Source organism: Pangasianodon hypophthalmus, chromosome 13, assembly GCF_027358585.1.
Source record: "Pangasianodon hypophthalmus isolate fPanHyp1 chromosome 13, fPanHyp1.pri, whole genome shotgun sequence".
Lineage (NCBI taxonomy): Eukaryota > Metazoa > Chordata > Actinopteri > Siluriformes > Pangasiidae > Pangasianodon > Pangasianodon hypophthalmus.
The window spans coordinates 19504945-19527379 of NC_069722.1; the positions used below are offsets into that span (position 1 = coordinate 19504945).

Genomic DNA, 22435 nt, shown 5'->3' on the forward strand with positions numbered 1-22435 from the left:
AAATTATTAAAACTCTGTTTTTTCGGATTGTTTTATGACTCTTGTGATGGCTTGTGTTCACAGGTTTGGATCACGCTGGTCTGGACCCTCAGTATGAGAATTCACCCTGGAGCTCTGGCTCACCCTGCAGTGACTCAAACAGTAACTGGGGCAAAGTGATTGTAGACAGCTGTGATAAGGGAGCCTGGCCTTCCATCACTGGTAGTGACCCAGAGCTGGCCTCAGAATGTATGGATGCTGACTCTGTCTCCAGCTCCGGGTCCGAGAAAAACCTCTGTATGATGGCGTCTGGGATTGCTGGTGGTGACAGCAATGGCAATAGGCAAGGCAGCAATCAAGGTTCTCATTTCATGGTTGCAAATGGCAGCAATAATGTGGCTAATGGGAGTGTTAAGGGTCCTTGGGGCTCAGTGCTAAGCACATGTCAAGGTTCCGGAGAGAGCCCCAGTGACAAGCTGGCAGAAGGTGGTCATGGAAAAATGAATGCATGGGGTACCCAAGGTCCCTCTACTAATGGAGGTGTAAATCCAAGCACTTTGAACCCAAATGCCAACCATGGTGCCTGGCCCGTTCTGCAGAATGCTGGTCCCAACTCCCATGGGCCTTTGGGCAATGGGAACGGGGGCACCAACACTCAACGAAGCACCATAGGTCAAGTGCCCAACATGCAGAGTGTTAACTCTAAGATGTGCTGGGGAAGTCTGCAGGAAAAGGTGGTTGAATCTGAAGTCAATGGTACAAGCAAGGTTCTAAGTGGGCAGCCTCAAAACCTTAACACTGAATTTAACGGACCAAATAACACTACTAACCCTATGACCTCTAGTTTACCAAACGCTACAGGTTCACTGCAGATGAATGAACGATCCTGGCCTGTGAGCACAGGGGGCTCCCCTCAGCTCCAAACTTCTCCTGTCTCTAATGGCACTTCCATTTCTCAGCATGGCAACAGCGAGGGGATGAACAGCGGGTCCTACGGTACAGCATGGGGTGCTCCGCCCAGCACTACTTATTCTGGAGACAAATGTTCTGTCCCAAAAGGCCAAGCTGTGGGCGACACTGTGAATGCAACTCTAATGCAGTCCGGAGCTAATGGATCTTCTGTGAGTGCTGCTTCTTTCAAAAATAATAATAATGGGATGGTCAGTTGTGGAGGAGGCTGGGACTCTCAGTCCACTGCCTCTCAAAGTTTGACTTGGGGAGCAGGTAACAGCATGGGTGCTGCTGGAGCCTCTTGTCCCTGGGGTAGCACCTCATCTTCCTCGTCGTCCTCCTCAACGTCTTCAAACACTGGCACTAAAGTCTCGAGTGGGGAGTGGGGCGCATTGCCCGGCAACAGTCAGCATTCCAGTGATGGCACAAGTGGGAGCAGGAAGGGAACAAATGGGTGGAAGTCCTTGGAAGATGATGCCCTTGGGATAGGGAGTGGTGGTCAGTCGTCCCAAGGCAGCACATGGAACAAATCCACAGGCAGCGAAGGAAGTGGAGAAAGCTCGGGAACTCGTAGTGAGAGGGATGGACAACGTAGTGGCAACCGCAGGAGGGGCAACCAGCAAAGTTTGATACAAGCAGCTCTCTCAAGAACTGATATGGACCCAAGGGTGCTATCCAACCAAGGATGGGGACAGACCCCGGTCCGGCAAAACACTGCCTGGGATGTATCCAGCTCTGAGAAGAAGACTGGAAATGGGTCACAGGGATGGGGTAGTGCTCCCCCCCAGACGGCAAGCTCCCAAAGTGGATGGGGAGATACACCCAGTACCAACACTAATGATGCTGGTGCATCTGGTTGGGGCGAGCAGAAGCCCACCTCTGGCTGGGGGGAGACCAAAGCTCAAAATGGCTGGGAAGACTCTTCAGCCGGCATGAACAAGGGTAATTCATCTTGGGGTAACTGCAAGGATGACAAATCCTCTTCCTGGAGTAATGGACAAAAGACAAAACAGGGTTGGAGTGGCTCTTCTGGAGAAGGATGGGGTGGAGAAGGGTCAAGAGGGAACCACTGGGGGGAGCCGCAGAAGTCTGGATCTGGAGGTTGGGATAGCGACAGCGATCGTTCCGGTTCAGGATGGAGTGAGACAGGGCGTTGTAACACAAACAACACTTGGGGAGGAAGTGGAGGCGCTAACACTCCTGACCAAGGTGGTCAGTCAGCTGGATGGGGAGATTCTGTGAAGACTAACAATCAGAACCAAGGCTGGGGTGAGCCAATCAAACCAAGTCACTCCAACCCAGCCTGGGGTGAAGCTACAAAATCCAGCAACCAGTCAGAGTGGGGAAAAGGCCAGGATGCCAACACAGGGACCTTCAGGGCAGGAAGTAGCTCTCAGAATGGAGCCAAAAACAAGCCGACTGGATGGCTGGGAGGTCCGATGCCTGCTGCTCTGAAAGAAGAAGAGCCAACAGGTTGGGAAGAGCCGTCTCCTGAATCCATTCGGCGCCGGATGGAGATTGATGATGGCACTTCCGCATGGGGAGATCCAAGCAAGTACAACTACAGCAATGTGAACATGTGGAACAAGAATAACTCTGCAGAGCAGGATATTTCTCAGCAACAACCACCTCCACCAGCCCCAAGCTCCATAGGGCAAAAAGAGAAGAGCTGCAGCTCAGGTATGGTGCCCTTTACTTTCTTTTTTTTTCCCCCCATGTGCACTGGCAGTGACTCAAAGTCTGTATTTATTTACTGCTCTGTAGTCATGCCTTAGGAATTCTCTGCACACTGTCCTCCCGCCTACATGCACTCTCTGTCCTACTTTCCCCTCCCCCCTTCATTCTTTTTCAGTACTTGTGCTAGCTAACAAAGCCATAATGTCATTTTTGGTTTTTGTCTCCCTTCCCATGCCTACTTGCAGTGTAGTAAATAGTATAACAGTGTAGGACGAGACCACACACACTACAGTTTGAGTGAAATTACAAGAGCAGCAATATTCCTCTCATAACAGGCTGTATGAGGGCTCTTATTTTGGACAGTTTCTCACTGTCTAAAAGAGGCTGAAAATCAGGAGGAGGTTGGTATTTGGAATAATTGAGTGAGCAAGTATAAGGAGCAGTGTCTAATAACGTGTATTTAGTAGGGTCAGACCAGTATAAAATATTTTTTCAAAACTAATTTTTAGGAGCTAAAAGTTATAATAACCAACAATAATTGGATATGGAAAAACTAGCAGCCATGGAACCAGGTTTTACCTGTCAACATGCACATCAACAAGTCCTTAGTATTAAAGAAGCTTGCTCCTTGCCAGGGCTACATTTTGAGTGATAAATTGGTTAGTTATGGCATACTGATGACAGCTTACTATTCAATAAGTGTGATCTCAATGTGAATAATCTAACTTCTCAACTGTTAACTGTGCATGTGTGCGCAGTGCAGATTTGTACTGCAACCACCGCTTCTGCTTTGAAAGGTCAGCATGATGCTTCTCTGGCTGAGCTTAGCTGTACTTGGTGAGAAGCAGGCTAAGGTTACAGTCATATGCTAGCAACTTGAGCAGCAGGGCACACTGAACTGAGCTATTTCTGTCTGAGGAATGCAGGACATGCGCTGAACGGTGAAAGTGCAGGAACCCCAGTGGTCAGATGCAAACTGATCCAATCAGCAGCCCTGGAGAGTAAACATGGCTTACATAAGTGTGTTTATATTGAGGGTATTGTGCAGGCTGGTGCTGGTTAGTGATGTACACAAACATAATTCATTACCATGCACAGTTCTGAGATTGAGTGTGATTCATTAAACATACAGAGTTCCAAATAATTCTTGGATGCAAGATCCAGATTACTTCAATCGTACAGTTCTGTGGTTTTACTAATAGCATAATGACCACAGTTCAATCACAATTCAATCACCTGTGCTTTCAGTCCACACTGCATGCTTTCAGAAGTCTGTCCCATTCAGAAGACATTGTAAGGACATTTGCCATTGCAGTGTCTATGTCTCGGGAAGGGTTATCGTTTACGCATCATATAAGCCTTGCAATCATCCTTCTAATTCCACACCTCACATTTTGCACATGCTAGTGGTGCTACAGTGAAGAACAAAAATGTGAGGAAAAATTGATACTGAAATTAGAGGCATATCTCTATCAGAAATTTACTTTTAAGGGAGGCATATCTGGCTGGTGAGAATTATCCCTTTGTTAAATTTTTCTCGATGCACCCTGCACTAGATAGTTCAGCTACACCCAAGGACCGCTGTAGAGTATTTCTGACGTGCCGCATGTATGTGTGCAGGATGGGGTGAACCGTATGCAGGGCCTCAAAAGGGGGAGTCCTCATCATGGGCAGAGCCTGCGGTGGACATTGGCACGTCTGCGTGGGGAAAGCCAATGGATTCTGGGTCGAGCTGGGACGATCCAGGAAGAGAGAACACAGGAAATGGGTGGAGCTCCCAATCACAGCACAAATCCGGTGAGACTGAGAATGAATCTATTAGTCATTTGATTTATAACGAACCTTTATTATATGGCTGTTATTCAAATCATGTTTTAAAGTTTTCTTTTATACGTTGGTTTGTTAATGAATTCTGGTTTATATTCTGTCCTGGTCTGTATCTATTCCAGGTTATATACTACAGTGCATAATTGTTTTGAGGAGGACAGAAGGATGTGTTTGCTCTTCCTATTGTCTGTTTCTCACAGTCATCACTGTGTCTTGTCCTCTCTCTCTTCATGCTGCAGGACCGAAGCCTGTGCAGAGTAGCTGGGATGGTGAGATGGCGATGCCCGCTCCCTCTAACTGGGAGGAGGAGGAGGAGGTGGAGATCGGCATGTGGAATAACAACACACCACAGGAAGTGAATCAGTCAGGAAACTGGTCCTACTCGAAGAAGGTCCCTCCTAAGGTAGCTACATAGGGCTGTGTGCCTGATGCTACTGTTTATTAGCTTGTGATGGATGTCGAGAAAACTTTCATTGAGATATTTTCTATTTTTAAGTCCAGTATGAAGAATTTCAGTTAGCCCACCTTCAAAAGCCATTGCTCTGGGCTCAGCTTCTTTCAGCTCTCGCTTATAAAGTTTAGCGCTTGTTAGATTTTTAGGTATGCACCTTAATTATGTATGTTTAGCTACTCTTCTTAAAAATAGTTGCCATGTTTTTTAAAAAAAAAGTTAACCTACTCTTAATTGCTAAAATATTGTCAACTCTATAGGAGTGCTAGTGAAAATTAGCATTATGTTGATAATGCAAAAAAAAAAAAAAGAACATAAAGTGAACTATAACTATATTTAGTATGCAAGTAGAGGTTGTGATTCAAGCAGACGTTAATTGCCATCATGAATGTTGTGGTGGACGTGCACCAAACCAAACATCCTAATAAAGTATTTGGCACTCTGTTATTTACTTTTATAGAAAAAAGGAGTGCCACTTTAAAAGTTACCCAAATTCTGTGTGCATGTGAATGAGCGTGTATTATTGCGTTTGAACGTTATTTATATTCATTTTTAATCTTTTCTTTCCAGATGAACAAAGGCGCTGGGAAGCCAGACGATCCATGGATGAACCAGTTTGTGAAGCATTTCAACAGCATGAATTTCACTGTAAGCACATTTTCTTTAAAATGCCTGTAAAGCCCCTTTCACGCACCAGACCCTGAACATCCGAACAATGCTGGCTAGATTTCTCCTCCACACTTGCAGCTTGTTTTGTCCAGCACGTTCAGACACAGTGGAATGAAGACACTGTTTTGAACAAAGGTGTCAAGCATCATCTTTGTTTTAGCAGTGCTGATTGCCTTGTTGGCTAATTTGGTCTTTTGCTTGTACAAACAGAATCTCCCAGTTTTCTGCTCTAATCGGGTTCCCAGACATTTAGCTTCTCAGGAATAAAGATTTCAGAAGGGCTTTTGTTTAAACAAGATTTTCAAAACAAATTGTGGTGGCATTGAAAAAGAAATTAAATACAGCTTGGACACAGCTTTGCAATGAATATAATTTCTTCCTTCAATTTCTGGTGTGTTTTCATTTGATAGTGTGAACTAATTCCATCTATGTTTTGTGTATGTTATTTGTAGAGGGATTCTGAAGACTCCCTGAAGAGCAATAAGATGGACATGTCTGCAGGTATGTTTCCCCCCTCCCCTACCTGCCCCACATGTAACCTAACAAAAATAGGAATTTAAGCATACACATGAGTAAACATAATTGTAAAATTAAAATGACAAAACTTAAAATCAAGACTTAAGATGCTGTGGGCCCTCTGTTAGCCTTTTTAGTTAAATTTATTTTCTTTTTAGATCTTTCTATAGCATATTTTGTACATTAAAGTGCATCTTCACACAAATAAAATAAACCAAAACCATAATTAGTAAATCAATTTGTACATGGAGAATTATGTAGCTACCTTTGTACAAATAAATTAAAGCAAATTTCCACAAATAAAGGGCACATGATATTAACAGCAATTTAAAAAAGTCATCATGAGACAAACCGCTTAAAAGCTGTAACGCAAAGAAATTATATATAAATGCTGATTCCTCGACAGGTGATTAAAAATATAATCTATATTAAAAATATGAATATAAATATGAAATATGAAAAAAAAAAAAAATCTATTTACAAACAGCAATCTGTGGGGCAAGCACCATTCTTGATTGCTCCCAGTGGCCTATTCTTGCCCACATAGAAAGAGACCTATACAAGACAGTAGCTCAGATTCAGAATTTAATTTGACACCAGTTTTGTGAAGATAGACCAAAAATCCCACAACTCGTGTGCAAAAGTAGGTTTAGCATAGCATGCTGATTAACTTGAGTGGGCTGGGCTAAATGGTCTTATTTATTTATGCCTCATTTATATATATATACCTTTTGTGCTTGGTCCCCACTTACTGTTCATTAAGTTGTGTAATTGGTGAAGAAAAAAAGAAAAGGTAAAATGATCAGTAAATCATTTAAAAGTAGATGATGGAGAAGATGACAATTTAAATGAACAATAAATAGCTGTTTTATCTGTAATATAAAGGTAATATTGCTGTAAGCAGAAGGCTGATTCCTTCGTCTTAACAGCAATCACAAGATTAAAGCAGTTGACTGTGTTTTTATCTACAGGAATGATGGATAAGAGGATGGATGTGGATAAACACAGTGTTAACATGCCATCAGCCCCACGCCACCCAGTCCACAAAGATCCGCCGCCCATCGATCGAAATTCGTACATGGAGAAGGTCAGTGAGCTTTTAATGTGAAAACAGCAGTGCCCTTTTTTCTCTGCTTCTCCAACCAGCTTAGTGCCCTCTGTACCGCCCTCTGCTGTAGGTCATGTGCTTCACCTTAATTTTTCCTGCTGCTAGATGTGCCTGTTCCGGTCTAAATCAGTGTGATTAGGCATTTGCTGGGATTTTGACGGGATTGCTTTTTTTAAAAAGCTACATGTTTAGTACACTGGGTTAAGTTAACTTGGCCTGTTGGTTATGCGATATAAAGCAATATTTCAGCTATTCAGAGATTAATATTTGAGAATTTTGAGAATTGGTTATTAAGTACTGCAATATTTAATATGTATATTACTATGGACATTTCAAAATATGCAGCATTTTAGAACAGATATTTCATTTCGAAGGCAGCGAAAAGGCATTTTGGCAAAATTGAAAGTAGGAAATGCAAAATTTGGAAACGTTGGGCAAAACGCTGATTATTTATTTAAAAAGACCATTTTCTTACGACACTAACATGATATATATAGCAGTTTATTATATCAGCACACTAGCCTGGCACTAACTCTCCGCTTTCTCTCCTGTGTGTTGCTGCTTTCTTCTCTTGGCTTTTTTTCCCCTCTTTGTCTGTGCTGTCTGTGCCTTCATCTGTGTTTGCCTTCAGCTCTCACTGCCCTACGATAACTCTGTAGTGGAAGAGCAACAAAATGCACAAAGCTTGAGCTTTCCCCCCTCTAACCCTGCTTCAGGCAGGCAGGTGAGTTGCTGCCCACGCTCAGGCTGAAGTGTAGGAGTTCTGACCGACGGCTGGTCTGAGAGAAAGTTCACGGCTTTTTAAGGGCATTTACATTTGGTGTGTTAAGGTTGCTTAGTTTTGTGTTTTGCAGAATGTTAACATGTACGGTGGTGGAAATGCAGCAGCACAAGGCCGAAACTCCCAGCAGCCTCCAGCACAACCTCTGAACTCGGCTCAGTCCAATTTACGCAACCAAGTGCCTCCTCCACTGCTCCCCTCTCAGGTACCTACAACATCTGTCTTCTGGTTTCATTTTGTCAGTCACAACTGCAGTACTGGGGTTTTCTATATATTGTGAACGCTTACTGACCAGTTTATTCGATACTTGTTTGGTTCAGCTAGAGACTAAAGCTCATCATTTTCAGTGCAGTATTTAATTGTCATCCTTCATGTGTATCAGTTTATAACTAAAGGTTACTATTAGCTGGATATTTTTGGTTGGTGGGCTATTTCTCAACACAGCAGTGACACTGAGGGTTTTTTCCTACAATGCTGCTGCGGCCAGCACCACACACACTCCCATGTCACTACTATGTCTGTGTCCCTGCTACTCTGAAAATGGTCCACCACTTAAATAACATGGGTCACCGGTGGTTCCTGTTTATTGTTGGAATGGGGTAAAGGGGGGTTAACATAACAACAGAAGGGGGGCTAACAACAGCACGCAGTATTTGTACAATTACAAAGTGATCTGAGTAGTCTGTCAGCAGATTTCATTTCAAACTGATAATAGCTTGAATAACTTGCTCTCTGTATTTACCTTTATTCCCTCCCAAGGTCCCTCCATCGTTGTTGAAGTATCCACCCAATAATGCAGGTCTGAATACAATTTTTGGCCCTCAGCAGATGGCTATGCTCAATCAGCTCTCCCAACTCAACCAGCTCTCTCAGCTCAATCAAATAAATCAGCTGCAGGTAAACCAGCCTTCTTCTATAATGTTTAAAGACATTTTTTTAATCACGTGTTTGCGGTGAGCGCAGTCTTTCACTCATATTACTTATAGCACCACAGACTCCATTCAGACATTTTAAACATCGTTTCAGGTGGAGGAATTCTATAATTTCTTTTTAAACGACGTGTGAGCTAAGAATGAATTTCATTCCATATAAATCATGGGTAGAAAAGAAGTATTTGTGTAACTGGTAGTTTAAAACGCTAATGGTAACATGAACAATGTGTGCTGGTGAGGCCATTAAAACATAAAGGAATGTACAGTACACTTTGGTTATATATAAGATATATTTGTAATGTTTATTCCAATGAACTCACCTTTTCTCCTCTGTGTGTTGCAGCGTCTCCTCATTCAGCAGAAGACTCAAAATCAGAGAGTCATGACTGGCAACAACCGCCAAACCCAAGAACAGCAGGTGAGACACTGTTATTCCACACTAGCTATCATAGAGTTACAAACTTCCTCAGACTTCTCAGTCATCTCTCTTATAATATGTGCATGTTAGGGTACTTTTGCTTCATAGTAGCCAAATAACTACACCTTCCCTACAAAAATTTAAAGACTAGTATCCCATTCATAGAATACATTTTGAAAATGGAAATAATGGCTAAAAGGATTCAAGATTTAATTGGCCATATGCAACGAGTGAACTGGGATTCTTACTTTTCAGCTTACCTCGTTACAGAGACAACCAAAACACAAACAACAGCAGGTAGACCAAATATTGTCTTGGAAATGTTAGCGAAGCTTTTAGAAATGTCACTAATATTGCATATATTTAGTGTCTCAGATTATTCTTATCACCTTGTTCTTTTTATAATTTTGAGATTTTATCATACAAATGCAAAAAAAAAAAAAAACATTGGCAGATGCTGGCTTGGCTCAGCTTTTCTGTGCCCACATACACATAATGAGTATTTTAGCCTTGTTTGTTTGTTTATTCATTTATGAAATCAAGGTTGAACTGTTCAACATTAACCACAAATTAATTATGATGCTAAAAGGAAGTATGTAAAATGTAGGTACCTCAGTTATGGTCACTTGTAGGGAAAATAGGAAAGAAATGGTATTAGTTCCTGTGGTTTGCCTAAACGCGTTGGCTAACTTAATCATATGGCTAATTCTGATTGGTACGTAGGCCGACCAAGACATCTCCTACTACTCCCCTTATAGTCTGATCAAATGTGTAAGAAGAAAAGAAATTCAGAAACCTCCCTACTGAAAAGCATTGTTCTTTATTTTGCACTCTATCAGAATCGTCGCAAATCATCACAGCTACAACTAACAGTAAGAAGTTAATCATGAAATGAAGCTGATAGGAGCATTAATTCATTATCTGGATGTTTTCTTGCAGGTCCGTGGTTTTCCTGCAGGTGCCATGGTTCCGCCTCCTCGTCATGTGGATCCTCCTCTGCTGAAGCAACACTCCCCCCCTCAGCCTGCAGCAATGCACCAGCCCAAACCCTACATGGACAACTTCATCAGCCTGAACACACCCGACCTGCACAAAGAACAACACGCACTCAACTCTTTCACCAACTTCCCTTTAGGTGGGTAACCCTGTTCAGACAAATAGCCTGATTTTTAAAGGAAATGCTATGTGTTTCACACACGTGCTGACCTCCCTCTGTCCTCCCCATAGCCTTGGCCCCAAACTTGAATGTAAACAATCCTGATATTGGTAGTGTTGGACTCAAAGAGCCACAGTCCCGTCTCAAGAAGTGGACCGCCATGGATGTTTCCATTAACTCGCCACTCGATCAAAACCCCAGCAAACCTGGTGAGTCGAAACACTCAGCTTTGATAGTATTTATCTGTTTGTCACTGAATAAGTGATTGAGGCTTCTGCATACACACATGTTCTGATCTAAAATGTTCAGTTTTTCTGCATAGCCTTTTCGTCACAGTTTACAGTGTATTGTTAAACAAACCTTATTCATTCTCACTCACTAGCTTATTAGTGGCATGTCACATACACACACACACGTTATGCTTTCGTTGTGTCCATAAAACTGCCTTTTTTTTTTTCCTTTTTTTTTTTCTTTTTTTTTTTTTAAACTTGAGTAAGTAAGAAGCATTAACTCAACAGAAATTACCTCTTTCTATATGCTGATGTATAGTAATGTGTTTGTATATAGATGTGTTTGTATGATACTGATGCTCATGAAAAAACTAGGGGAAAAAAAAAGACAAATAGGCTGTTTATTCATGTTGCATATTATTGAGCTGTGTTATAATTTCAGCTGGCCTAACTTTGACTTGTCCTTGTCCCCCGTGTTTGACACTGTTGTACCTTTGGGCATTAGTTTTCTTGACAAAAAAATGATGCACACTGTTGTGCTGCTTACCTGTGAAAGGTCCAGATCATTTCAATTCAACTTCATTGTGCTTATACCAATACAAGGGTAGTACAGTAAAGAAATAGTTTCAGAAATCCTTCTCTGGTGCAAGACAATAGGCAAAGGCAGTAGACAAAAGACAAACAATACGTGCATAGACATATGTTCAAAATAAAAACAGTAATTGCATAGTAAATAGTTGACATTAATGATATTGTGTCTCACAGGTGCTATGTCCTCTCTGAGGATTGAAGACTCTCCCTTTGGTCCGTATGACTTTATAAACTCCAGTAATTCTCCCATCAGCCCCCCTGGTTCAGTGGGGGATGGCTGGCCCACTCGTGCCAAATCACCTCATGCATCCTCTAATGTCAACTGGCCACCAGGTTTGGATGCCATCTTGTTTTTCGCATTATCACAATACGTTGTCACTGTTCTTTTTTTTTTCTGGTTTATGTAACAGTACAATAATACCTATATTTATCTATATAATAATACCTATATATTTATCTATATTTAAACTACTATTGTGTAAGGTGCTAAACATCAGAACACTATCTACTTTGTTCTCAGAGGAATATTTTTAATGTTTATGCCCTGACAACACAGTTAGACTAAATCCCAAGTGCCTTCCTATTTACCACTCGTGCACTCTACCTAGGGTGTAGCATAACGGCAGGGTGCACCTACAGTACATGTGGTGCATACCATTTGGGATTCAGCTATGGAAAAAAAAAAAAATGTTGCAGAAGAACAGAGCCCGATGCAGCAAAAGTGGATTCATCTCTCTTCATATTTACTTAACAGTAAAAAGTTATCCACATTAAAACTGCATTTAGAATTTATTTAAAGTCTCTGTGCATTTATTTAAGTGTGATAGAGCCACCACTTCTTGGTACAGAAAGATGGATAGAAAAACATTTATAGTGACCAGGCAGATTCATGGGCAGATATATGGTTGAATAAATATGAAGATGGTCAGAGAGCTTCATAGAATTTTTTTTAAATTTATTTTTTTATTTCATTTTTTATAAAAAGAGTTTCGTCCCGGTGAGCCATGGAAAGGTTACCCGAACATCGACCCTGAGACTGACCCGTTCGTCACTCCCGGCAGTGTGATTAACAACCTCTCTATTAACACAGTGCGGGATGTTGATCACCTCAGGGACAGGAACAACGGTAAGCACGAACATTATCAGAAACAGTAAACGTTAAAAACTGTAATGTTTCATAAGCTGCCTTCCCACTTTGGACTCTAAACATAAGGCTTGAGCACTGGAATTACATAACAGTTCTTTTGCCCAGTTTGCTTGACACGTTGCTATTATGTCTTATGTTGACTCATGTGAATTGTTTAATGCTACAGGCAAATTTCTTGCAAAGGTGCCACCCATAATGCTACATCAATCTTATTAATGTATATTAATATGCATATTAATAGACAGACACATTGCCTAAACTAACACCACACCAGCAAATATACTTTTTAACATGTTTAATAGTGATCATTTACAGTAGGACCAGGGAGAAGTAAGTTAAACCTTAACTAGTAGAACTACCTTTCACCACAATAACCTTCATCAAACTTTCTCTGCAGCAGTTTAATCAGACTTGCACAAAGGTGTAGAACACTTTTAGGCCGTTCCTTCCTACAAAAGTGTTTCATTTCACTGATATTTCTGAGATTTCTTGCATGAACATCCCTGTTCAGATCATACCACTGCATGTCAGTTAGGGTTTAAGGTCTTCACGTTCCAAGAACAATTTACCATTCCAAAACACAGTTTTCCTCTTTTCAAACAATTTCATTTCAGCGTCAGGTGACTGCTGCCCAGATTTTCTCCTGCAAAAATTCTTTATACAGTTGAAATTATTATTTCAACTATTTATAAGTTCATTCCCTGTGGCAACTTACAACCCCAAAACATAAAGCACCCTCCACTATACTTTACATCTGGGAAGAAGTTTTGATGTTTGCCTGCAGTGCCTTTTTCTTTTTTCATAGTGTTGTGCAGTTTTCCCAAGAATATTTCCCATCTATCCACAGAACACAACATAATGTCTAGAGATTTTGCAAGTCTTTTGGTTTTACTTTTGTTCTTTTTCACCTCTTTGAACATTACATTGAGCTCTTGATGTGATTTTTGCATTACACCCACTTTAGTAGCAACAGTATTGAATTTCCTCCAATTGTAGAAAATTTGTGTATTAATTATGGAATGATGAACACCCATGTCTTTAGAAATGCTTTTGTAGCCTTTTTTTTTTTTGGTAGATCTTTTTCTGTTAAGATTCTTTGAAATGTTTGTTTAGGACATGGTGAACATGAGTGGCTTTCTTGAGAAAAGCAGATGTAGAAATTTTATCGGTCACGGCACCTCAGAAATCCCACTCCTTTCAATTATAATGCCTGACAATAATTATCATTTGGAAAGGTTATGAGCACAGAGGTTTACATTCTTTTTTTTAAACATAGATTGTGAATGTTTTTTTAGTATTGATAACAACAATTACAGTCCGTCATTACTTAGAGCAGAAATTGTGACTTAGACGAAGATCCAAATTTCTGAGCAATTTCCAACAGTTCACTTGTTTGTGGAAGTCCACTACAATGCCTTAACACGTTTTATATCTGTAAACAGGGCCATCCTCATCACTAAACACCACGCTGCCTTCCAACAGTGCCTGGACATCCATTCGTGCCTCCAACCACAGTAGTTCCCTCAGCAGTACAGCACAAAGCACTTCAGGTATGACGATGTGTGTTTTCCCAAGCTCTGTATTATCATTCAGATGCCACAGCATTGTGGTACCTGGCAGCACCAAGAAATACATTAATCAGTTGGCATATGTTACGATTAAACAGTCATGAATGGTTTTGTTTTGTGAAAGCTTAGGGGTTTTTTTTCCCCCTTTTTTCTAAGTTGAATGAGTGTAGAAAAATCCTGGCAATCACTCCTGTATCGGCTATGTAAGGAACATACTTGTCCACCTGGTAAAGTAATCTGCTTGCCTCAGGTGTCCAGCCTAAATATTTGTCCACCTCTGACTATTATTAAAAACTAGTTGAGATTGTAATTGTGTCCCTATTCGTGGGTTATTGTTCACTAATTATGCTAGTGCTCAGCCATGATGCTTTGTAATTGAGTTTTTATAACTTTGCTTGTTGTGATGATTCCACAGTTGTTTGCTGGATTTAATGAGGGAAAAAAAAAACTAGTGTAAAAATACTAGGTGTCACTGTTGCTTGTTATTGTTATTGGCTATATGTTATTGCTGATTTTCTGTGATTGAACCACCCATGATGGCATTGGTGGTGTTGCTTTTTAATGTCATTTTATTGATAAGAGAGTTAAAGCTCCACCTAGTGGCTCCTTCATCTCATGGCCATACTGATTGGTGTCAAGGTGGCTGCAGCAATACAGCGATATTTTCTGCTTGCTGCAGTGATGTGTGATTTGGCTTCATGTGACCATTGAATTTAATCTTTACTTGTTTTATTCAGCTTAGAAAAAAGACAGCACTATGAGGCTAATGTAAGCATTTATACACTTAATTATACTTGCTAGAGAGCTAGAAAAGCCCATCTTGTGGTCTGGAAAATACAATAAACACCCTTGCTCATTAGTCAGGCACACAGGATTTGACCTTTTTTAAGGATTTAATTCTTAATTTACAGGCTAAATAAGTATTGCACTCATTTTTATTGCAAAATGCATAATAAAAGGGGGTATGGAAGTGGTTCGAAATTGTACATTTTGTCAGTGTAATGATTGCTTCTGTTGTTCTGTCTTGTTTTCTTCATGCAGCCAGAAACAGTGACTCTAAATGGTCTCCTGGTTCAGTGTCTAACTCTTCTTTAGCTCATGAGCTGTGGAAGGTTCCTCTGTCGACTAAAGGTGTCTCGGCTCCGTCCCGTCCCCCACCTGGCCTCACCGGGCAGAAGCAGCCCTCTTCCTGGGGCAATGGCGCACTGAGACTTGGTGCCTGGGGCAGCTCTGAACCCAGATACACCCCAGGTCAGTAGAACACACACTTCATGCTTGACACTATGTGATCAAGTTAAATATTCATGTGTCATTTGCTGAGGTGCTTGCTTGATTTTCCCCAACAACCAATAATTTTCAAGATACTACACCACACCTCAAGCACAATTTACACACACACACACACCAATCAGCCGTAACATTAAAACCCCTGACAGGTGACATGAATAACATTCTCATTAAAGTGGCACCTGTGAAGGGGTGGAATATGTTAGGCAACAAGTGAACAGTCAGTTCTCAAAGTTGATGTGTTGGAAGTAGGAAAAATGGCCAAGCGCAAGGATCTGAGCGACTTTGACAAGGGCCAAATTGTGATGGCTAGACGTCTGATGAATCATGATTTCTTTGTGTGCATATATATATATATATATATATATATATATGAATGAATGAATGAATTGGCTGTGTATATATAATATGAAGTGGCACTATTTGTTTTTTTTTCATCAGTGGGTTGCTCCAACAAAAGAAATGATTTCATGGTCATGGTCACTTTAAACGATGTATTATTAGTTATTCAAGTATTTATTCATTAAATTGTTAAATTCTGATGATTAATGGTTTAAAGGTTTTTTTCCCCCCAAACACGACATTTTAAATGTGTGAATGTTTTCCTTTCACAGGCTCCAGCTGGGGTGAAAGCAGCTCAGGGAGAACCAACTGGCTCGTTCTAAAAAATCTCACACCTCAGGTAAGGCTTCCTCTTGCTGAATGTCAACTGTTCCCCGTGTAAGGAATAAAACACTTGGGGGCATGCTATTATAGGAGAATAATCAGTGATGAAGTTTTACAATAACAGCATGTCCAGAAGTGTTTTAGTCCTCTTACACCACAGCATTTTTTATTTATTAAAGTATGACAGATCCTACATTTTATTTGTTATAGATACATTTAACATTATTGAACATCCACAAAACAAGTTAGTAATCACTGACACTGGAGAATCCTTCAAAAAATGCCAAATAAACATCATCTCCTGGAAAACTTCATATCAACAGTTTAAAAAAAATTTTTTTAAACCATTTTTTTTTTAAATCCATTCATGTGGAGCGTCCTCCATGCAAGTCCCTCTGAAATTTGTTAGTATAGAAACAATGGTTTAAAACAAGCACATCGATTGTAGCTGGCTCTGTTGTCAGGGCTGCTTTTATAGAACATTAATCAACACCTTCAGACCAATCCAAACTGAGCTTTCAGCAGCACTAGGGAATAATTGGCATATCCAACAAGCATCTTGATGTTCCTGTGAAAGCTTTTGTGTAATGTGGTCACTCCCACCCTGTGTTCCTTGTTATGTAGGACTTCTTAAAGGTTTAATCGTTTAAGAGAAAAGAACAGTGAACTAAAATTGTTACTATGACTAGACCTGTGTGGTGTGTGTGTGTGTGTGTGTGTGTGTGTGTATGTGTTCTGACCCATGTGCATATGTTGCAGATTGATGGCTCCACCCTGCGTACCTTGTGCATGCAGCATGGTCCACTCATCACATTCCACCTGAACCTGCCACACGGAAATGCTCTCGTCTGCTACAGCTCAAAGGAGGAGGCGGCAAAGGCTCAGAAATCACTGCACATGTAAGTATAGTCTAGTTTTCATTCAGGTACTCCTTGTGATTGCTGCTTGGGCGCTCTGTGACTTGCGCACTTTTTCTTTCAGGTGTGTGTTGGGGAACACTACTATCCTGGCTGACTTTGCAAGCGAGGAGGAGATAAATCGTTTTTTTGCACAAGGCCAGTCGATGTGCGTGTCTGCGGGTTGGCAGGCGCTAGCGTCCTCTCAGAGCCGACTCTCGTCAGACGCCTTTTCTAGCGGCGGCGGTGGGGGTGAGCTGCACTCGTCCTCCTCACTGTGGGGGGCACCGAGCTACTCCAGCAGCCTGTGGGGATCCAGCGCCTGCCCTGAGGGGGGCAATCGGCTTAGCAGCCCCTCCCCCATTGCCTCCTTCCTGCCGGTGGATCACATGACAGGAAGCGGCGACTCCATGTAATGCATCAAAATACAACACAAAAAACCCTGTGACCTCAGCGTGGCATAGCTCATCTGAATCATGACTATATAGATTCTTTATGGAAAAAAAAAAATCTAAAGGCACTAGTTTCTTCACTTACAAGCATAATAATATTAATCACAATAAGGCGGGGTCAACCTGTGGAAGTAAGTTACGACTTTTTGTTTTTGATTTTTTTTTTTTTCTCTCTGCACATATGTCCACTTTGTTTTAGCCCAAAAACAAAAACATATCAGTGTGAATACTTGAATCATGCAGGCCAATACGATAATGTGAAAGGATGCGTTTTAAACCTTCCAGGTCGTGCTCTTCATGCAGACATACAGGAAAAACTAAATCTTTCAGCTTATTCATGTTTATCTGAATTCCAGTTCTTTTATTTTTTTATGCGTGTTTGTTTGCTGACAATGTTTGAGCTTTTTTTTTTTTTTTCTTTTCTTTTTTTTTTTTTTTTTAACTTTGCACTGAATGTGGTTTTTCTCAGTATATAACTCTGCAATATCGAGGGAGCCGACAGTTCCAGTGTAGATGTTTACTCAAGGATGTTCTTAAAATGCGTATGTGTGCGTTTGTGAGTGTGTGTGTGTGTCTGTGTGCGCGCGCGAGTGCATGTGTGTGTGCGCTCTACTATGCCTTGACGTACGCCTACCTTATCGTGGTATTGTGGAGTCCGAGATCAAGATAAGATGCTGACCTTTAGGATTACCTGATGGTGATATTACACGTTAAATGAGTATTGCACCAATTTATCTTTCTTTTTTTGTGTGTTTTAAAAGAAAACTAAAGAATTTAGCATTCTGCAGTCTAAAGAAACTGTAGCCACAGCTGTGACTCGCAAAAAAACAGCACTTTGAAGATAGGCTTTGGATTACTTTGGTCTTTTTTGGAGGCGCCACATCGGGTTCCTCTTGTTTACAGACTTTCGAGGGGGGAAACGTACGCTCATTCTTCCTTCATTTTAAATGAGAAACAAAAAAAATGCACAAAAACCTTTAAAAAATTATAAAATGAGGGAAAAATAAATAAAAAAATTTAAAAATAAAAAAAGTTGGAAAAAAAAAAAAAAACCTACAGAAACCGTTGTGGATGAAGACGATGCGGTGTATCTCTGGGAAATACTGATCAGTGTTCGGCCATGCCGTCGGTTATTTGATGTATTCCTGTCGTCTGCTCAATAACCAGCATGGTTCTCAGGAAATATAGCCAGTTTTTCCCCCTCAAATAAAAACTCCTAATTGTAGGAAAAATCAACTTTTAGCACTGAAATGACTACTTGGAGCTGAGTGCGTTTATTTCTCTGCCAAATACCTGCTTTAAGCTGGAGACATTCTACACACCGCGCTCATCAAACTGCCCCACTCGCTTCCTTTCTCTAAGTCTGCTTCTTGCTGTCCTACTCCTCTTTTATTTTTGCTAATATTCTCTTCTTATTACTCTTTGGAATTGTTTGGTCTTTTTTCCTTTATCGTTTATACAGTGGTTTTGTTTCATCTCTAGTCTTTTCCATCTTTTTTTCTTATTCTCATTCTTCTTCTCCTCTTTCTGCGTTTCATTCTTTCTCAGTTTTTCCTGCACCTTTACTCATATTCTACTATTGTTCCTTTTTTGTCTCATTGTTCTTTTTCTTCAGTGTTTGAGTGTGGTTTAAAAGAAAAGAAAAAGCAGAAACTATGCATTTCCTGTAGCTCTGTGACGGACTTGCTTTTTCTTTTTTAAGCTCAAGTTTTCCCAAAAGGCATTTTGAAAAGCTCGTTGTAGATTAGCCTTTATTTTTCAGCACCGCCACAGACGGCAGTGTTAGTCTAACTTTTAACAGTCATCTACATTTCATTAAATGTTTTTTTTTTTTGTTTTGTTTTGTTTTTTTTTTTCCATCCCCGAAGATGATGCAACACCGTGGCTTTTTAACTGTTTACAAATCGAGTATGATTGTAATGTGTACAGGTCTCTGAAGTTCTTTTACATTATGGATCAATCTGGCTGCTCGTGTCATTACTATTATCATTATCACTATGATTATTATTATTATTATTATTATTATTGTGTTTTCCCTTTGGTTTCTCAGCGCTGGTGTGTCGGTGTGTGAACAGCTGGAGCCTCTGATTGCGCCCTCAGAGGGGAATGTAACCTAAACACACGCGTTAGTCATGTACATAACCATATATCGCATTGTTGATGCACAGAGATGTCAGCATTAGGCGAAGCCATGGACCTTAATGTGTGTGTAAGCTGTTTATGCTCCCTATTTGCGTGTGTGTATGTGTGTGTGAGAGAGATACATGTTTAAACCCGTGAGTATTAGCCTTTATTTTGCGACTTTATGCTGAGTGTGCCAGTATTGAACCGTTTTAATAACCGCTTTACCAAATCGACTTTAATCAAAAGCTTCTGCGCTAAATGATTCCACAAATCCATTAAAAAAAAAAAAAAAACCTTAAAAAAAAAACCTTAAAAAAAAAAAATCCTAAAATGCCTTGCGATTGCACTTGGTGTGTACAGTCACTGATTAAAGTGTTTGTCCACACAGAGTGTAGCTGTAGAGTGAGAGGAGGATTATACTCTGTGTGTGTGTGTGTGTGTGTGTGTGTGTGTGTGTGTGTGTGTGTGTGTATCTGTCTGTCTGTCCCCATTACACTCTAACTGTACCCCACTATACACACACTTTTACTTTGTGTTGCTCCGTGTGTGTGTGTCCAGTCCCTGGGGACGCTGTTCCCCTTCACACACACACACTTCCTTGATGTGTGGTGCTCCAAACTTTTGTGTGTGCATGCAGGTATATGTCCACAGTGTCCGTTACACCTCACCCAACTGTCCATGACTACAGTACTCTTATTTAGCCTCTTCTAAATCCTTATTTGTTTGCAATGGGTGTGTGTGTGTGTGCGCGTGCGTGCGTGTGTGGAAAATGCTCAACAATTACACACATCTGCCTAGGCATGACTTTTCCGTGCGTGTTTTCTTACAATAATGCAGACTTAATGATTGTGAGTGTTGGTGCTGGTTTGTTCAGTGTGTGTGTGTGTGTGTGTGTGTGTGTGTGTGTGTGTGTGTTTGCTTCCTCTTTATGTTCATGTATTGCTCAGTCTGTCAGACTCTGTGCAGTGTTAATTCCACTTCTCATGTGCATTTCTGAATACGTGCTTTGTTTTGTGCGTGTGTGTGGGTTCTACCCATGTCGTCTTCACTGTATGTGTGAATGAACAGCTATGGATCTTCCTAGACTCCGTGTCCCAGCACACACACTTCCTTTAATGTGTATTGTTCCTGTGTGTGTTTCACCACAGTCTCCGTTACACTCATTACACTCTAACTACATGCGTCCATTACTACACTGCTGTTTATCCACCCAGTACATTTTTTGTGTGTGTTAATGTGGAGAAAAATCCTCTCTGAGCTTTAACAATTGTTCTAATTTGCGCTCGTTTCCCCCACAACTAGCTGACTGAAATAGAACAGGGGGGAGGGGGGCTTTAGCCACTGAGTTTCTTTCGTTTTCATTTTGTCCTCTTGTATATGCGGTGTTTATGTATGAATGAGAAAACAGTTCTGTAATCCACTGTCATGCCAAATCTAGGGAGGGAGTGCAGGAGGAAAGGGATTACTCTTTAAAAGCTGGAATGTGTATGTGTGTGTTTATGCTAACTGGATGGCAATGTACAATCCCCATAATGCATAATGGCAGCCGGGTAAACGGGGGTGGGAAGGGGTGGAATCTGGCATAGACATTCTACTTTTGTACTGAATGATTTGTTTCTAATTGATCCTGTGAGCGAATCATCGCAGTGTGTGTGTGTGTGTGTGTGTGTGTGTGTGGTGTTTATTTTTTATTTCTTTTTAAAAAAAAAAATCGTTCCTACTGTTTGCAATTTTCGACTTTAAACTGTGAGAGCGTCTCGCCGTCGGTTGTTGTCGTTCCGATTCTCGATTGACAAAACCCTAAAAGCTTTAGAAAAAACCAGCACAAAGAGGCCGAACGAGAAACTCTTCCACCCTGGAGAACATTCGGAGAACGTCTATGCAGCGAAGGACGAGGCTTCCATTAGAATAATCTGTGTTTATGCTTAATAATAAATAAAATAAAATAATCCCAAGTGGAATTTAAGGGTTTTTTTAAAAAATAAAAAAAAAAAATCCTTCAAACGCACGTGCCATGACTGACATCCGTATTTTTTTGTGTTTTCTTCTCCAAAAATAAAGCGGGCCAGTTGTAGCAGACTTTGGAGCATTATTAGCGTTAATGTTATTGTTAAATATTAATTCAGCGACTTCATGACACTCCTCAGCGGCAAAAATGTACACAAAAAAAAGTTTTTAAACTGAAAATACACCATTCTGGTTTTATGCTCACACAATGCGCGCATCCTTGATATGCACACTGCTTCGCTAGGACTGTTTTTGAAAAATACAAAGATTTAAACGTCGCAGAAATGACATGAGCGAGCAGGAGGTCTCCTCAGCATTCCTGCTGTCGTCGTTAGCATCAATGTGTTTAGCTTGGGGGAAACTGCACTTTTTGAAGGACAATCCTTATTTGTAACGGTCATTGTTAACAATATTTAGTCGACGAATAATAACGAGAACACAAGGTAGAAACTCTTGTAGTGATGAATGTTTCCTCTAACGCTGTTTTTATTTTCCTCTTTGTTGCTTGGTTTTCGATTTTAGTGCCCGATTTAAGTGGAATAAAGCCGTAGAGTAGGTTTTTAGCTCTTTTTTTTTTTTTTTTGTTGTTGCCTCTACTTGTAGGACTGATTAACTGTTTGTAATGTTCTGATCTTAATATCAGAATACAAAGCTGTATAAACTCGGGTGCAACCCGCAATAAATAAATAAAAAGTCTAACATTGAATGGTGTCTCTCTTTCTTTGCAAGTCACTATATTGTGTTCTAACTTTGTTTTTAAACATTTCTCCTTAATTTTTTTCCCTAATCTGCAGTTGAATTTTATCTTGATATAACAGTAATTATTTGATTGTACATGTTTTTTTTTTTTTATATATAAATAAACTGTCGTTTTTGGTTAAAATCAAAATCTGTCCTGACAAATGACCACAGAATCATGCACACACAAGCTTAAAAACCAGCTAGAGTTAATGGCACATTAGCCCAAATCTTGTACTAGCAACTATGTAATCAAACATTCTT

The 22435-nt window shown here is 40.5% G+C and overlaps 1 protein-coding gene across 4 annotated transcripts in view; it reads left to right on the top strand.

Moving 5' to 3' along the window:
- The window catches only part of LOC113528521 (trinucleotide repeat containing adaptor 6A), a 43639-nt gene extending 21500 nt beyond the window's left edge, over positions 1 to 22139 (top strand). For 3 of the 4 annotated variants that reach the window (XM_053239077.1, XM_034309661.2, XM_034309662.2), the window contains 19 exons: positions 64 to 2610; positions 4228 to 4404; positions 4674 to 4837; positions 5456 to 5533; positions 6007 to 6055; positions 7042 to 7157; positions 7810 to 7902; positions 8033 to 8164; positions 8719 to 8856; positions 9235 to 9309; positions 10249 to 10444; positions 10537 to 10674; positions 11461 to 11619; positions 12272 to 12412; positions 13876 to 13983; positions 15043 to 15252; positions 15903 to 15970; positions 16714 to 16853; positions 16936 to 22139. In XM_053239077.1, the coding sequence (XP_053095052.1) occupies positions 64 to 2610; positions 4228 to 4404; positions 4674 to 4837; positions 5456 to 5533; positions 6007 to 6055; positions 7042 to 7157; positions 7810 to 7902; positions 8033 to 8164; positions 8719 to 8856; positions 9235 to 9309; positions 10249 to 10444; positions 10537 to 10674; positions 11461 to 11619; positions 12272 to 12412; positions 13876 to 13983; positions 15043 to 15252; positions 15903 to 15970; positions 16714 to 16853; positions 16936 to 17266 (5060 nt within the window). In that variant the 3' untranslated portion in view covers positions 17267 to 22139. The remainder of the gene's footprint in view (positions 1 to 63; positions 2611 to 4227; positions 4405 to 4673; positions 4838 to 5455; positions 5534 to 6006; positions 6056 to 7041; positions 7158 to 7809; positions 7903 to 8032; positions 8165 to 8718; positions 8857 to 9234; positions 9310 to 10248; positions 10445 to 10536; positions 10675 to 11460; positions 11620 to 12271; positions 12413 to 13875; positions 13984 to 15042; positions 15253 to 15902; positions 15971 to 16713; positions 16854 to 16935) is intronic. The other variant, XM_026917118.3, reaches the window with a different exon arrangement.
- The last annotated feature ends 296 nt before the right edge of the window (positions 22140 to 22435 follow it).